General features: G+C 42.1%; 1 protein-coding gene and 1 long non-coding RNA gene across 2 annotated transcripts in view; both read left to right on the top strand.

Annotated features, from left to right (window-relative positions):
* Positions 1-18,414, top strand: part of LOC143740074 (uncharacterized) — a 503,207-nt gene that overhangs the window by 267,639 nt on the left and 217,154 nt on the right. The gene's annotated exons all lie outside the window — the stretch shown is intronic.
* LOC143740069 (kinesin-like protein KIF6) overlaps positions 1-18,414 on the top strand; it is a 204,534-nt gene that overhangs the window by 129,931 nt on the left and 56,189 nt on the right. The window contains exons 15-16 of the mRNA XM_077232147.1: positions 2,678-2,733; positions 12,561-12,611. Coding sequence (XP_077088262.1) covers positions 2,678-2,733; positions 12,561-12,611 — 107 coding nt within the window. The remainder of the gene's footprint in view (positions 1-2,677; positions 2,734-12,560; positions 12,612-18,414) is intronic.

The following is an 18,414-nucleotide window of genomic DNA, read 5'->3' as shown; positions in this document are numbered from 1 at the left end:
TCGGAATGTTATCCGATCAGCGTGTCCAGGTTCGGAGGTAGTCGAGGACGCATTGTGATCGGATCTCAGTGTAATGTAATGCATTCACAGGTGGACGTAATTTAAATCCCCGCCCAGTCTCCCCGCGTGGCTTTCAGAAAATAATGGCAAGACGCAGTTTAGACAAGAAATGAAACTTATTTGAACCTTACAATAAACGTCAATCTTTAAAACAGTTTATTTAGACTTACATGATACTATGTGTGTCATTTTTTATTTTAATTTTGCAACATTATCTGAACGAGACGATCGCCTGTACAGTCAGTCATGATCTTAATGAAGAGCTGCACGCTGCTTTGCCAGAGGAATAATCGGAATCGGAATATTTTTTTATGTTTAAATGTTGAATGTTTTTATTGTTTCAGCATGTTTATCAATCTCCCATTTCGGTCAATATAGTCATTGCACGCTATAAGCTTAAAACCAGATGATCGATGTGACTTTAACATGATCAACCCAGTTATTTTTGTATGATCAACTCTGGAAGTATTCCAGAGTTAGGCTGCGTATACACTTGGCATTAACATGCAACCTATATCCGGATGTTGTCCACATACACATTGAAAAGACAAATGTAAACGCACTTCTGATCAGAAATATCCGATCAGCGTGTCCAAGTTCGGAGGTAGTCGAGGACGCATTATGATCGGATCTCAGTGTAATGTGAACGCAATCCAGCCATCATGTCTGCATTCACAGGTGGACGTCATATAAATCCCGCCCAGTCTACCCGCGTGGCTGTCAGAAAATAATGGCCAGACGCAGTTTAACTTTTGACAAGAAATTAAACTTATTTGAACCTTACAATAAACGTCAATCTTTAAAACAGTTTATTTAGACTTACATGATACTATGCGTGTCATTTTTCATTTTAATTGTGCAACATTATCTGAACGAGGCAATCGCCTGTACAATCACAGTCAGTCATGAGATCTTAATGAAGAGCTGCATGCTGCTTTGCGAGAGGAATAATCTGAATTAGAATTTTTTAATGTTTTAAATGTTGAATGTTTTTATTGTTTCAGCATGTTTATCAATCTCCCATTTCTGTCAATGTAGTCATTGCACGATATAACCTTAAACCCAGATGATTGATGATGTGACTTGTTTAACATGATCAACCCAGTTAAATTTGTATGATCAACTCTGGAAGTATTCCTTCGTTCAAAAAACTTAATTTGATCTAAAACTGGAGATTGCACAGGAAAGTTAAGTGAGTGAGTGAAAGCAATGGTACATTGTATAATTGCTATCATCTTCTTAATCTGGTGTCGTGCCACAGACCTAATTTAAATATTATGCAGGGAACAGAAATCCGATCGGTTATGCAAATTCAAAAGCTACTTAATGTGAACAAATGTAAACGCTCCATGTCCTGATTGGCTAATGATCTGATCTGCTTGATTGGATCACGGTGATTGCATGGAAAGTAATGCAAAGTGTAAACGCAGCCTGACATAGGCCCTACGGGCAGAAAGAGAGACAGTGAATTCATGAACCGTTACAGTAATAGCACGGCAGCAGCATGTCACAAGCTGTGCAGAAAAGTAGACAGCAGAGTGAGCTGTGAAGAAGAAATGCAAGCCAGTGCAGCATTTATGTCCTGTTATACATGCAAGAAAATAAATCACTCCTGATTGTAGATTCAAAACAGAGAAATGTCATGCATGTGATAAAATTAGTCACATCATGAGCTTGTAGAAATAAGGGTAGAACGGCCATTAGAGGGAGAGGGAGATAAATCAGAGATGAAAGTGCCCTGGACAACGTCATTGCATATAAAGTGGCAGAAAGTGACGGCGATTATTCTTTTGATACATTCACACTGGGTTGAATACAACCCATGAACATGCAAATTGACAGGCAAAAAATGAAGCTAGAAATAGATGCTGTTATTCTTGCCGTTTTAAATGAGGATACATTCAAGGAATTGAGGAAAAAGTGGAAAAAAAACTCAAAACTAAGACAGACTGGAATTAAACTGGAAATTTATATGGGACAACAGATCAAAGTGAGAGACACTTGCCAGGTTGCTGTGGAGTACCAAGAGTGAAAGAAAACACTCCCTATTGTTGTAGTGACTGGCAATGGTTCAAACTTGCTGGTTAGCAGAATTAAAATTATCTTTGGAACAGATTAAGCATGACAGACAAGTACTGCAGATTCAAACAGAAGTTTTTTTGGTTTTTCTGTGGAGGGTACTGATGAAACAGTGGGGACATTGGGGACATGTCCATGACTGGTGGTCCACTCTCCCTTTCACGACAGAGGAGGCTGTCCCTGTCAGTCCTGTCATCTGTCCTTTTGTGTCTATTCATGCCTGCCGTTTCTGTGCCCTGTGCCCCAGTCCTTCTGCAACCTGCCCTGGACTGTATTAGATCTCCTTCAACCTTTGCTGCAGAATATGTACCATGCCTAATCAGCTCAACTGGAATCCTTGATCATTGTTCATTGAGGTTCTATATACATACAAGGATTTTCAAATGCAACATTGGTCTTTCTGAAAAAAAAAAAAAAAAAAGGGCACTTTTTGACAATTTGTCAATCGATCAGTGTTTAATGATGTTCTCCTTGATCAGTATTAATTGATGTTCTGCATACATACAAGGATATTCACATTCGCCATTTCATTTTGCAGGTTTGTTGAAGCTAAGACACTTGGTGAGCAAGTTAACCAGATCAGGATCAGAGTCAGTAAGTAAACTCTACACCTTTTTGTAGCCAGATTTGGACACTTGTCATTTAGCATATACATTTAATCCAGTTCAATTTATAGGCAGTGATGTAAGGGGGGAAAAAACAATATATATATTTCAATAACATTTCAACAAACAATATATTTCTGCCTAACCCATAAATTACTACAGTACATTCATGGTAAATGTTTGTACGGGTGGTGATTAGGGGAATTAAAGTCTTCTAATTTCGTTCATGACACAATGTTTCTCCTGCTTTCCTCATCAGTCTTGTTGGGAATGTTGAGGCTGTTTCATCCGATTTAATACTAATTAAATCATCGAGTGATTTGTGGTTTGTAAAAGAGAGGTGTCTGTCGAATTGAAACGCTTCCCACTGGTTGTCGCAACGCTGTTTAATAATAGTGTCCGGGACCGGGAGTAAACACAACTCTGTGCTGGGCCATGCTGAAACAACTTGTAAAACAGATGAAAACAGCACTATTTGTTTTTACTGTACTGACCGAGAATTCGCTGCAGATAATTCAGTGACAGTGGTCCAAACGAATCTGAATAGTTTTAGGCCGTTATGCAAGTGCGTTTAGAAAGAATCGAACCAAAAGAATGATTCATTCACAAATTATTGATATCGCTGGTTCAGTCAACAGAAATACAGGACACATATAATAACTGCAGAAATATTAATATAAAAATAAAAATAAAAAATCAGCCTCTGAATTTTTACTCACTCCTCTTAAGTGGTTTATTTTATTCCCACTAAACTTTTTCAACATGATGAAAATACATTAAAGATGCTAAATTGTGAACGTATATTGAATTTCTCAAATGGTTTTGCTATGGCGAGGGAAAGTAATGTCAAAAAAAGAATCAGGAAACGTCTCATATTGTTACGAATTTGCGTGGAAGCAAAGGCAGTAGGCGGATCTAAATGCAGCAGTAGACTTTAATTATAGATTCGGAACAGACAAGATACTCGTGGTACGCACATTAAAACATACATTCAATAACTGACCACGAACAAAAGAGCAGACAGGATTTAAATACACAGACGGGATGAGGGAACAAGACACAGCTGGGGCAAATCAGAACACCGAGCGGGACCATACAACCTAACAAGACAACACACCTGAAACAAGGGACCTAATAATGACATGACTATAACAGACTACAATTAACAAGGCACAAACTGAATAAAAGACCAAAGACAGAGAAACCACAAACCAGAAACATGACAAAATGAATAAACACCGTAACATTATCCCCCCCTTCCATAAGGCGCGACCCCGCGCCGAATGAACATCAAATAGGGGCGGGAGGGTGGGCGCCCTGGAGGCTGACGAGGGCGTGGCTTGCCCGGAACAGGAAGCCTCCAGGGCGGAGCAGGACGTGACGGCGGCCAGGGCGGAGCAGGATGAGGCGAAGGCCAGGGCGGAGCAGGACGAGGCGAAGGCCAGGGCGGAGCAGGACGAGGAAAAGGCCAGGGCGGAGCAGGGCGTGGCAAAGGCCAGGGCGGAGCATGGCGTGGCAAAGGCCAGGGCGGAGCATGGCGTGGCAAAGGCCAGGGTGGAGCATGGCGTGGCAAAGGCCAGGGTGGAGCATGGCGTGGCAAAGGCCAGGGTGGAGCATGGCGTGGCAAAGGCCAGGGTGGAGCATGGTGTGGCAAAGGCCAGGGCGGAGCACGATGAGATGGTGGCCAGGTCGGAGCAGACTCAGACGAGGATGAGGACCATGTCGACGTCGTCTCCATGGCCCTCATGGAGTACCTTCTGCCCCCCCCCCCAAAAAATACTTGGGGAAATCCTCGGGAGGAACCTCCAGGTGGTAGATGGGTTCCGGGCAGGCCTCCCGGAGCTTGAAGGGCGCAGGCAGGACGAGGCGCAGAGGCGGGGCCGGCAGGGCGAGGCGCAGAGGCGGGGCCGGCAGGGCGAGGCGCAGAGGCGGGGCCGGCAGGGCGAGGCGCAGAGGCGGGGCCGGCAGGGCGAGGCGCAGAGGCGGGGCCGGCAGGGCGAGGCGCAGAGGCGGGCCCGGCAGGGCGAGGCGCAGAGGCGGGGCCGGCAGGGCGAGGCGCAGAGGCGGGGCCGGCAGGGCGAGGAGTCTGGGAACGCCCTCCGTAGCCTGGCGAAGCAAACGAGTCCTCCTCCTTCTGCGACGACGCTTCACTGGGCTTGATTCACTACTGGACGTACTTGACTCGCTTGACTCGGCTGACTTGGCACTTGATTCACTTGACTTGGCACTTGATTCACTTGACTTGGCACTTGATTCACTTGACTAGGCACTTGATTCACTTGACTCGGCACTTGATTCACTTGACTCGGCACTTGATTCACTTGACTCGGCACTTGATTCACTTGACTCGGCACTTGATTCACTTGACTCGGCACTTGATTCACTTGACTCGGCACTTGATTCACTTGACTCGGCACTTGATTCACTTGACTCGGCACTTGATTCACTTGACTCGGCACTTGATTCACTTGACTCGGCACTTGACTCACTTGACTCGGCACTTGACTCACTTGACTCGGCACTTGACTCACTTGACTCGGCACTTGACTCACTTGACTCGGCACTTGACTCACTTGACTCGGAACTTGACTCACTTGACTCGGAACTTGACTCGGAACTTGACTCGGAACTTGACTCGGAACTTGACTCGGAACTTGACTCGGAACTTGACTCACTTGACTCGGAACTTGACTCGGAACTTGACTCACTTGACTCGGAACTTGACTCGGAACTTGACTCACTTGACTCGGAACTTGACTCGGAACTTGACTCGGAACTTGACTCGGAACTTGACTCGGAACTTGACTCGGAACTTGATTCACTTGACTCGGAACTTGACTCGGAACTTGACTCGGAACTTGATTCACTTGACCCGGCGGCGCTTGACTCACTTGACTCGGCGGCGCTTGACTCACTTGACTCGGCGGCACTTGACTCACTTGACTCGGCGGCACTTGACTCGGCGGTAATTGACTCGCTTGACTCGGGAAGCGCGGTCTCACTTGACTCGGCGGCACTTGACTCACTTGACTCGGGTTCGTCGAGGCTGAAGCGACGTGCGGGTTCGGAAGACAGAAGCTCAGCCTCAGGCATGTCGATCTCGGCAGGAAGAAGCTCAGGCATGTCGGTCTCGGCAGGAAGAAGCTCAGGCATGACAAGACACAGCTGGGGCAAATCAGAACACCGAGCGGGACCATACAACCTAACAAGACAACACACCTGAAACAAGGGACCTAATAATGACATGACTATAACAGACTACAATTAACAAGGCACAAACTGAATAAAAGACCAAAGACAGAGAAACCACAAACCAGAAACATGACAAAATGAATAAACACCGTAACACATATCTTCTAAAAATGCAGGCCTAATTATATACCATTTTATTTTTATATAAAGCTATACAAATATTAGAACTAAACCCATTTTAATCTGTTTATTATTCAATTCAAGAGGTATGAAAAAGTTAAAAACAGGCAGAATAGTTCTATTTTGTTAAGCAAAAAAAATCATACATAGGGCTATACTGCCCTCTTGTGTCAAATGATGTCAAAATAGTACATAAACTTATTTATTTCCTTAACATTAATTAACACTAACTTTATTCTCATCTGAATTATAAATAATTTATTTCTGTATAAAATAATACTACCATTAAAAACACATTTGATTTTCTATTTTATTTATTTATTTATTTATATTTTTGAAACAGGAATAGATTAAGGACAATCGGGCCTGGCTCAGTATAAACTGATTTTCAGCAGGTTCCTGCTTTGCAGAACATAAAACCATATAGTCAAGTCAAGTCACCTTTATTTATATAGCGCTTTTTACAATACAGATTGTATCAAAGCAGCTTCACAGTGATAACATGAAAATAATATAACAGAGTTTGTTTCTAAAAGAAAATTGAGTCAACGTCCACCTTAAGTAAGGCAGATCAATAATATTATTGAATATTAAATGTTCCCAACTAAGCAAGCCAAAAGCCAAGGCAACAGTGGCAAGGAACCAAAACTCCATCAGGTGACAGAATGGAGAAAAAAACCTTGGGAGAAACCAGACTCAGTCGGAGGGCCAGTTCTCCTCTGGCCAACGAAGGAACAGTGCATGATTTATGATTCGGGCAGCATTACAAGTCAGATTGGATCGGAACATTTAGAATATTTATCCATTTCCATCTTTTGGAAGTCCAAGTAATCACGCCGGTGTTGAGACGAGTTGTTGAGGATCAGTGCCGTCCACCATAGAGGGTCCATATCGCCGGTGTTGAGTCGTCTCTTCACAGGCTTTGTGATTGGCGTATCTGAAGTCTCTGTGAAAGGCTGGATACAAACTGGAGCTGACGAACGCCGTTTTTCTCGGGACTCGCGTCCCGAGATAACAGCAGAAAAGCAAAAAGGGAAAATAATTAGCGTAGCTGCTGTTCATAATGATTTCCATAACACGGGCGTAAATGATAAAAAACATGAAGACAGTGATTCTTGCGTCCCAGAGTCACCCCCGTCCGTCCCCCCCTCAACTCAGCCCTGCTTACTGACCTCTACATCCCTCCTGCTGCTGAGACCCAACCACAATCTCACAATCTCTCCGCAACCCAACCATACGCGCCGACCCGTTTGACTAAGGCTGTCAAGCCCCACTGTCGTCGTTAATGCAGGTTCAGTGGCAACGGTTCCTTATGGCATACCAACTACCGCAAAACACAATATCTACCCAACCACCCGTCATTCACGCAATATACACAGGAACGTAATGACTGTAAATACTATGCAACTTATACAAATAACCTACAGACTCTTCAAGTTTTATAATATTAAATGCATTTGATCTGATTCAGCAGTGGTATAAAAGGTAAGCATTATGTAAATGCTTGGCTAAAGAGATGCGTCTTTAATCTAGTTTTAAACTGGGACAGCGAGTCAGAGCTTCGAACAATATCAGGAAGGCTATTCCAGAGTTTTGGAGCTAAATGTGAGAACGCCCTTCCTCCTTTAGTGGACTTAGATATCCTAGGAATGACCAGAAGCCTCGAATTTAGTGATCTTAAAGAACGTGATGGATTGTAGGGCGATAGAAGGTCCATTAAATACACAGGAGCTAAACCATTTAGGGCTTTATAGGTCAGTAATAGTACTTTGTAATTGATACGGAACTTGATAGGTAACCAGTGTAGAGATGATAAAATTGGTGTTATATGATCATATTTTCTTGACCTAGTAAGAACTCTAGCAGCTGCATTTTGCACTAACTGTAGCTTGTTTATTGAGGATGCAGGACAGCCAGCTAATATAGCATTACAATAATCTAGTCTCGAGGTCATGAATGCATGAACTAACTTTTCTGCATCAGAAACAGATAGCATGTTACGTAGCTTTGTAATGTTTCTAAGGTGGAAAAAGGCTGTTCTTGTAACATATGAAATATGATTTTCGAAAGACACATGCGGTCTAGTATAACACCCAGGTCTTTTACTGTAGTGGATAAAGTAACTGGACATCCTTCTATATTAAAGTTGTATTGTAAGTGAGTTTGTGGGTAGTTTTTTGGACCAATAAGTAATACCTCCGTTTTATCTGAATTTAGTAGCAGGAAATTACGCGTCATCCAGCATTTTATATCTTTGAGACACTCTGTCAAATTTGATAAGTTAGTGTTTTCATCTGGCCGTGATGAAATATATAATTGAGTGTCATCAGCATAACAGTGGAAATTAATTGCATGTTTTCTTATAATATTACCAAGTGGGAGCATATATATTGAGAATAGCAGAGGGCCTAACACCGATCCTTGCGGCACTCCATAGTCTACTGACGTTATCTTTGATTTTTCCCCATTTAAACAGACAAAATGATAACGGTCTGATAAGTACGATCTAAACCAGCTTAATGCCTGTCCCTGAACACCAGTGTAGTTTTGTAGTCGATCCAGGAGTATTTTATGATCGATAGTGTCGAACGCAGCGCTTAGATCGAGTAGAACTAGTATTGAGATACAGCCTTGGTCAGAAGCTAAAAGTAAATCATTTGTAATTTTAACTAGCGCAGTTTCTGTGCTATGATCCGGTCTGAATCCTGACTGGAATTTTTCATATATCTCATTTTCTTGCAAGAAAGAGCACAATTGAGCGGACACAATTTTTTCTAGTATTTTAGACATAAATGGAAGATTTGAAATGGGTCTGTAATTTGCTAAGTTATTTGGGTCTAATTGCGGTTTCTTAATGAGAGGTTTTATTACTGCCAGCTTGAATATTCTTGGAACATGACCTTAAAAATAAAGACGAGTTAATAATATTGAGAAGAGGCTCTTCCACTACAGGTAACACTTCTTTCAGTAGTTTAGTGGGTATTGGATCTAATAAACATGTTGTTGGTTTCGATGCAATGATAAGTTTATTTAGCTCTTCCTGTCCTATAGTTGTAAAGCGGTGTAGTTGTTCCAGAGGGGCGATAATTGAGGCTGAATCATAAGACATCATAAAAGAGTGTACATTTACAATTGTGTTACGGATGCTTTCTATTTTCTCATTAAAGTAGTTCATAAAATCATTACTACTATACTGTAACGGAATATTTTGCTCTGGTGATGTCTGTATATTTGTTAGTCTAGCCACGGTGTTAAATAAAAACCTTGGATTATTTTGGTTATTTTCTATTAGTTTGTGGAGATGCTCAGCCCTGGCTGCTTTTAGAGCCTTTTTATAACGTGACATACTGTCTTTCCACGCGAATCTAAAGACCTCTAAATTAGTTTGTTTCCATTTACGCTCTAAGTTACGAGTTTCTCTCTTGATAACATGCGTAGCACTGTTGTACCAAGGTGCTTTAGTTTTCTCTCTAACCTTTTTTAATCTAATTGGTGCAACAATATCTAATGTACTAGAGAAAATGGTGCTCAAACTGCTAGTCATTTCCTCTAGTTCATCTGTTTGTTTGGGTTCACTGAGCAGCTGAGATAGATCAGGTAAGCTATTTAAGAATCTATCTATAGTGGTTGGAACGATTGTTCTGCCTGGTCGATAACGTGGCGCAACATGACAAATTTCAGCAGTACGTATTATACAAGTTACCATGTGATGATCAGTGAGATCGTCACTTTGCGGTATAATATCTATATCAGTTGGATTGGTTCCATATGATATAATTAAGTCTAGTGTATGATTTAGACGATGAGTGGGACCACTGACGTTTTGCTTGACCCCAAAAGAGTTTAATAAATCTGTAAACGCAGTCCCTAACGCATCATTTGTGTTATCTACGTGTATGTTAAAATCTCCAACAATTATTGCTTTATCGGTATTGACCAATAGATCTGAGAGAAACTCTGCAAACTCTTTTAGGAAATCAGCATAGGGCCCTGGAGGTCTATATACAGTAGCCAAGACTAGAGATAATAGGGATTTCTTTCTTACATCTAAGAGCGTAATATTTAGTACAAGTACTTCAAATGAATTAAACCTGTGACCTGTTTCCTGAATAACATTAAGAATATCTCTATAGATTGTTGCAACACCGCCGCCACGACCGATCAGACGGGGCTCATGCTTATAACAGTATCCTGGTGAAGTGGACTCATTTAGACCGAAATAATCATTTGGTTTAAGCCAGGTTTCAGTAAGGCAAAGTACATCGAAGCTATTATCTGTGACCATTTCATTTACAATAACCGCCTTAGGTGTGAGCGATCTAATGTTTAGAAGACCTAGTTTTAGAAATTGTTTTTGTTCACTGATATTTAGATTTTCAGGTTTAATTACAATAAGATTTTCCCTAGATCCTACAGTAGATTTATTTTATGGCCTCACTAAACGAGGAATAGACACAGTTTCTATAAAATGTTCTACACTACTTATTTCAATTAATTTGGCACAGCAAAGACTGTGATTTGGACTTTGATTTTCTAGTCATATGGTGTGTAACGTCTTGGAGATGTTGTCCATGTTGATATACACAACAAAGCTTCACACACTAGACAGCTAGAGACAACAACAGACACACAAACCTAGATATTGGGCAACAGGAGGGGCTATAAAGCCATCTCAATGGTCACAGATATACCTGTCCACTAAATGGCGAGCAAAAGTTATTTTAAACAGTCTTCTTGATGTGATAGTTCTGATGCGGTGTGGGATCTCATTCCAGATTTTTGTGAGCACATAAAAAAAGATCTCTGTCCATAACAGTTTCTAAAAGCCGGTAAAGGCAAAAGTCCATTTATAAATGATCCCGTAGTGCGCTCAGGCCTTGAGCTAAGTCTCGGAACCAATTCGGTTAGACCAGTTACAGTGTGTCCATTTGAGATTTGATGAAACAGGTTTATCCCATGGCTTATTTTATAGTTCTGAAATGTCAAGGCATTACACAAAGATAGTGCAGTACAGTGGTGAGTCCGGGCTGGGAGCCTGACATGGATCATATGAGCTCTATTATAAAGTCTTATTACTGGTTCAATAATCTCATTTGTTGTTAGTGACCAAACAGGTAAACAATACGACAAAGTGGACAGAATGATGGCATGAAGATAGGTTTTTGAAACAGAAAACAACAAATATAGTCTAATTTTGCTATAAACAAATAACTTTTGATTTAACTTTCTGGTTAGGGTTTGAACATGTTTTAATCAATGTAGAATGTGTAACTTATAAATAAACAAATTAGTTCTCTGTTTGAGGACAAGAAATGAAAACCAAGAATGCAAAATGATGAATGTCCAAAAAATGGCATCCACAGACTGGTTTAAATGGGGTTGGATAAATATGTTTTTGTGTGTGTGTGTGTGTGTGTGTGTGTGTGTGTGTGTGTGTGTGTGTGTGTGCGTGCGTGCGTGCGTGCGTGCGTGCGTGTGTGTGTGTGTGTGCGTGTTTGTGTGTGCGTGTGTGTGTGTAGGTGTGCGTGTGGGTGTGCGTGTCCATGTGTGTGTGTGTCAGTTGTAGGTTACATTTTGCCAAAAGCACAATGTTGTGTTTTATTGTGAGTGTAAACGAATATAAGTAAACACTTTGCAGTTTGAATGAAAATACATTAAAGATGCGAAATTATGAATGAATATTGAATATCTCAAATGGTTTTGCTATGGCAAGGGATTAAAGTATTGTCAAAAAAAAATTCAGGAAACATTTCATATCTTCTAAAAATGTAATTATACACCATTTATTTTATATAAAATTATACAAATATTAGAACTACATCCATTTTATTCTGTTTTTTTTTTCATTTCAAGAGGTATGAAAAAGTTAAAAACAGGCAGAATAGATCTATTTGGTTAAGCACATTAAATAAAAACAGGTAATTAAATATGCATGACATGACACCCTAAATATTTCTCATGACACCCTAAAGAATCATGCCAACTTGTGGAAAATGGGCATCCGAGGACCCCTTTAACATTAATCACACAGAATATTAGGCTGCCGGTTCGGCCCTTTAAGACCTGCAAGGACCCAATACATTGGAACACATCTGATTTCTTTTTACAAACAGTTTAAGTTCACTAACATGGACTGTGGAATGGATTGAGGCACGTGTCAGAGAGAGGGGTTGTGCTGCCCGAATATGTGTCGCCTGTATCAATGTCTGCTCACTAGAAAGGGAAGCATAATACACATATACTGGTGCATAATGACCTATCAAAGGATATTAGATTGGCCTCTCTAGCGAGATTCCTCTTCGTCGGTCACAACGTATGTAGAGAGTGACCGACTGATAGGGAAAGCATGTTTCATAATAACTTTAAATTGAAGAGATCAGCAGTGCATATCATTTTTGCATTTGTCTTTCTTTATCTCCTTTCACATATTTCCCTCACTTCCAGATGAGCTGAAGACCCAGCTGAAAATTAGACGAATGCAAATGGCAGCCCAAGGTTGGTGACTTTTTTAAAATAATTAAGTCCTCTAGTCATTCAGTATTACATTATTTTTTTTCTTACCACATCCTCATCCTTTTCAGTCAAAGATGGGTCAGTTTGTGCAATGAGTCTGGCAGCAACTGCCTTGCAACAGTTCTCTTACGAGAGGTTCTCTCGTACTACGTAATATCTTACGCTAGGGGAAAACCTCTTTTCGACGAGATATTGAAGCCAAAAATTATCCTTAATTTTGAATTAATGTAAAACATGTTGCAGCAGCAATGCAGATATAGGCGAGACGGCTTGCGTGCCTATTGGCTGCCCTACGGCAACTGCAGCAGCCTATCGAGATAGGCCCCATGTGACGTCAGATCCAGTGGGGGCGCTTCGCGCCCACTGCGTCACGTCTCGCCGAAACGGGCGTGGTCTGGGCCTATAAATATAGCTCGATGGCTGATACAATCTGATTTTCATCTCTTCAACGAAGCTCACACATCGTTGGATCCAGAGTGAGAAGCCGCGCCGTCGAGAAAAAGCATTCAGCGGGACGAGCCATTTGCATCGGAAGCCGCTGGCCTCGCCACCTTTAGTTGTCGTACCTGCTCTGCTTTCCGGCGCCTATATCCTTTCAAAACTCTGCTGAGTGTGTGTTCGCCGCTGAAACTCACAGTCTCACAAAAAGAGCTAGCGTCTTTCTAAAGATGCCTTCCTGTGGCTCGTGCCGAGCCCCACTCAGCGACGGGGACCGCCATGTAATCTGGGTTTCCTGCCTGGGTGAAGACCTTGCAGCTCTCGCGCTCGCCTATGGCGGCTGCCATCATTGCGAGCTTCTGCGCATGGCGACTCTGAGGACTCGTCTGGCATCCTTCGCCGAGCCTGCACTTCAACCAGCTGTAGTGTCGCGCCGCAAGAAGCAGAAGAGAGGCTATTCGCTACAGTTGGCTCGACGCCCCCGCCGCTACATGGCGCGGGTCGAAACTACGGTAAAAAATGAAGTAGCTCATCTACTTCGAGCCGAGATAGCAAAACTATTGAGCAAAGGGGCCATAGGGGGCCAAAGGGGCCATCGCACAGGTTCCTGGATCTGACGCCGCCCTGACGGTTCACGTATGACACCACTGACATGTTGTCTGAACGGACTACAACATGGTGGTCCTGTATGAACGGGAGGAAGCGCTTCAGCACGTTCTCGACCTCTATCATTTCTAGACAGTTTATGTGAAGGAGCTTCTCCTGGTATGACCACTGGCCAAAGACGATCCCGCTCACCGCTGGGCCGAAGAGACCAGTAGGGGAAAGAGGCACGTTGAGGAAGGTGGCGCGCTCAGATTCCCTCATGTCAGCAAGCGTCAACCAGAGGTGCCTCTCTGTGACGGTCAACGCGGCCATAGACCTTCCGATGGCTTGGGCTGCGGTCTTGGTAGCGCATAGAGAAAGGTCCGTTGCGCTTCTCAAGTCGGTGATGGCAGCTGGATCCCGGCCCATCTCGTCCCATTCACGGAGGAGTTCGGCCTGTAGAATCTGAAGCACAGCCATCGAATGCAGGGTGGAAGCGGCCTGTCCGGCCGCGGTGTATGCGTGGCCGACAAGGGCAGATGTGGCTCTGCAGGCTTTCGACGGGAGGGCAGACCTTGAGCGTCATCTCGCGGAGGGCGGACAAAGGTGCGACCGCCTCCTCCACCCGGGGGAATGGCAGAGTATCCCCTCTCGGCGGCGCCGTCCACTTGGGAGAGCGACGTGGAGACGTGGGATTGAAGCCTTGTGGAGAACGGTTTATTCCACGACTTAGCCAGTTCCGTGTGGAGTTCAGGCCCTGGCTGCGGGCGCTTGACAGCGGCGACTCTGTAGAAATCAGCCGTCAAGTCTGTTCGGTGCGGGCTCTTTCGGCGGCGACCACTCGAGCCCGAGTCATTTGACAGCCTGAGACAGGAGGCACATCAGCTCAGCGTCCACTCTAGCCCGGGTCCGGCCTGATTCCTGGATCGAGGAGGTGGAGGAGCGAAGCGAACCCGACCACTCCTCGCTGTCCGAAGTCATGATGGAACAGCAGTCCTTTGTGGCCTGTTCCTCGGCCTCGTCATCAGAAACGACGGCAGTGCGGCTCGTGGGCGGCAGCTGCGCATCTGTGAGGAGAGGCGGAGAAGGTAAGAGCGACGTTCGAGGGAGGGGTTCCGGCGAGCGCGTTGCGGTGGCAATATGCTACGGCGGCCATAGAGAACGGCGCTTCTTCTTGCGTGGTCCTGTAAGGGGTGGAGTGTGAGGGTTGAACTCTTCGAGTTGACCCCACAGGGTCGACATCGGAAGCGCTTCGCAGAGTTCGCATCCCCCTGACGAGAGGGTGAGAGCTGGGTGTTCCTGGGCCAGGCAGAGAGCGCAGATAACGTGGCAGTCTCCATCGCTGAGCGGGGCTCCACACAAGCCGCAGGAAGTGCGAGGCATGTTGAAAAAGACGCTCGCTGCTCTTTTAGAGTGAAGTATTTGAATAAAAAGGATACGTCGCCGGATAGCGTAGCTCGCACGGACGGCTGTAGGTGGCGAAGACGACCGGCTTCTTCAGGCGCTGTCCTAAGCTGGCTAGTTGCTCTTTCGACGGCGGCGGCTTCTCTTTAGATCCAGCGATGCGGAGAGCTCGCGGAAGAGATGAAAATCAGAGAAAACAGCCTACGAGCCCTGCTTATATACGCTAAGCCACGCCCATATTGGCGGGCTAGGACGCTGTGAAGGCGCGAGCGCCCTTCATTGGACATGACGTCACGTCGGGCTCAGTGGTAGGCTGCTGCAGTTCCCGCAGGGCAGCCTATGAGCATGCTAGACAGCCTGCTCTAGGTCTGCTAGCTGCTGCACTGCATTGACAATTGATACAAAATTAAGGATAATTTTTTGGCTTCAATATCTCAAAGTTGAATCTTTCCCGTAACGTAAGCTAAACTTACGCAATACGAGAGAACCTCTCGTAAGAGATCTTATTCAATACGAGAGAACCTCTCGTAAGAGAACACCAATGTTTCGCTACTTACCTGTGTTGTCTCCTCCTTTATTATGACAGTAATGTATGTGTGTGAAGTGTTTTGTCATTTTTAGTGCATTTTGGTAATGAAATTTACTGCTGTGCCAAGCTGAAAGTTGGTGACGAAAACTTTGTAAAGAATTTTAAAAAAGTGACCTAAGTTACACATTTATCAATATTACTTATCTTATTAAGTAATGAGAAATGTGTCGCTCAAAAAAAAGATTCATTGGATGAACTCAATTAAGTTAGGATTTCCATCCAATAAATATATGTAGCCCCAACTCAAACTGAGTACATCCATTCAACAGAATCTAAATTAGTTAACCTAACTCATTTTAATCAAATAGATGAAAAAGAATATAAACGAGTGACTCGATTTAACTTATTTTTATCAAATACTTATTACTAACCAGACTGACTTTATTTCTGTCAGACGTCTACAAAAGTTTTATTGAGAATTAAAAGGGGTTTAACTTTTCCATTTAAAGTTACCATAACAGTGATTAGTGTTTCCATTAGTTGGGCTCTTAAGTCTTATTATATCTATTGTCTTTTCTGGCTGCTGTGACAGTGTGTTTGTTAAACACATTTGGAGCAGCAAAGTAAGCTAAAGTGAAATAAGATCAGCTGATGATGGTTACCTGTTGATGGATTTAATCATTATGAAACAGAATTATTTACTGAGGTTTTTATAATCTAACCATTATGTTGTCACGTTTTTTTTCACAACACATAACTTGTATTACTGCAGCATGAGATCTTTAACGAATACAAGCACAAACAAGTCTGTTTATGATGACACACACAGACATCAACAATCAGCTTATGAATCTCAACAATGGTGACAATCAAAAGTACTTTGCTGCTTTCCCTTTATTTAATTATGTAACAATTTGATGATTGTACTGTGCTTGAGATGCTTTTCTTAATAAAAAAATAAAAAAAAATAAAAAAAGTACTTTGCTGCAATACATGCTGGGTACCACCATAGTACAAAACTCCAAGCATGCATTGCAACATGAATAAATTATGCACCTGAACTGTCCTATAATTTTGTTTGATTCTAAATATTCGCTTTTATTTTTTACTGTTTTATTTGTTGTGAATTAGTAGCTTTTCAGTGATGTTCTGAATTAATCTGTTTATCGATATATTTGTGATTGTCACCATTGTTGAGATTCATACGCTGATTGTTGATGTCTGTGTGTGTCATCATAAACTGACTTTTTTGTGCTCATGTTCGTTAAAGTCTTCAAACTTATTGTTATAATAATGCTTGATCTCATGCTGCAGTAACACAAGGTTTTTTGTGAAAAAAACATAATTGTTATGTCAAAATACCTCAGTAAATCAGTCTGTTTCATGATGATTATAAAATCATCAACCGTTAAACATCATCAGCTGATCTCATGTTACTTTAGCTTTCTTTGCTGCTCCAAATGTGTTTAACAAACACACTGTCACAGCAGCCAAAAAATACCATAGATATAATAAGAGTTAAGAGCCCAACTAATGGAAACATTGATCACTGTAATGGTGACTTCAAATGGAAAACATAGAGTTGAACCCCTGTAAATTCTCAATAAAACTTTTGTAGACGTCTGACAGAAATAAAGTCAGTCTGGTTAGTAATAAGTATTTGATAAAAATAAGCTAGCCTCACTTGTTTATATTCTTTTACATCCATTTGATACACATGAGTTAGGCTAACAGACTTACATTCTGTTGGATGTATGTACTCAGTTTGAGTTGGGGCTACATATATTTATTGGATGGCAATCCTGCCCACGACTTAATTGAGTTCATCCAATTAATAATTTTTTGAGTGGAGCTATTAATACATTTTTAGTTTAACCAATTAAATATATATACACATATGATCTTAAATAGATATATTTAAATAAATCAAATACGATTTAAATGTGTCACCTCTAAGAAGGGCTTGAATCATTTTTTGAGACGACAAAAATGAAAGAAAAAAAATTAATAAAGCAGCACAAAATAGTGGAACTACTCACCCATTATTTGAATTAAAATATACCGCAAATTGAAGTTCTGTCTCTACTCTGTGTTAGTGAATCATTTAAATACTAATTTGTCTTTTGTTTCATGTAAGTACATTATGTAATAATTTAATTTGACTCTATGGATAACAATTTTATATTATGCTTTGGTGTGTTGTGTGAAATAGGGGTGTTATACTCCAGTCTCGGGATAATACCCTAGTGCCACCATGCAGAGGACTCTCTCTCTCACAATATTAGTCACACCTGTTTTCTGTCTGCCAATCACCTCAGACTATTTAAGCGCAGAGTGTCTGGTGCTCAGTGTGAACTTTTGTTTGCCATAGGTGACCACTCGGAGTGGTTTTCCCCTGTGCAATTTCCCTTTTGTGTATGATCTTGCTTGTCTACCCTTCTGCATTTTTGCCTCATAGTTTCTTTGGATTGAGTATTCGTGTTTAGACCCTGCCTGGTTTACTATGGTGACTTCCACACTGTTATTGCCATTTACCATTGTGTGTTTAATAAAAACTCTGCAAATGGATATGAACATGCATTTGCCTGGCGTCCTGCAACCAGAATCCGACCAAACAATTAGATATTGGATTTCGCCGATAACAATAATTAAGATGTAAAATCTGTCTGATAACCATTTTATCAGTCAATAGTTTCTAAAACTAATCAACTAAATGAAAATTAGTGCAGAAAAATATTATAAAATTAACAATAATGTTTATTAATGGTAATGTTTTGATGCTGTTACTGTATATTTTAGAACCAAAGATTTCCAACTGAACCCTCTGGT

This window comes from Siphateles boraxobius, unplaced genomic scaffold (genome assembly GCF_051911475.1).
Source record: "Siphateles boraxobius isolate OS27281-9 unplaced genomic scaffold, OSU_SipBor_1 164, whole genome shotgun sequence".
NCBI lineage: Eukaryota > Metazoa > Chordata > Actinopteri > Cypriniformes > Leuciscidae > Siphateles > Siphateles boraxobius.
The sequence above is the reverse complement of the archived record's forward strand: the minus strand, read 5'-3'. Positions and strand labels throughout refer to the sequence as shown.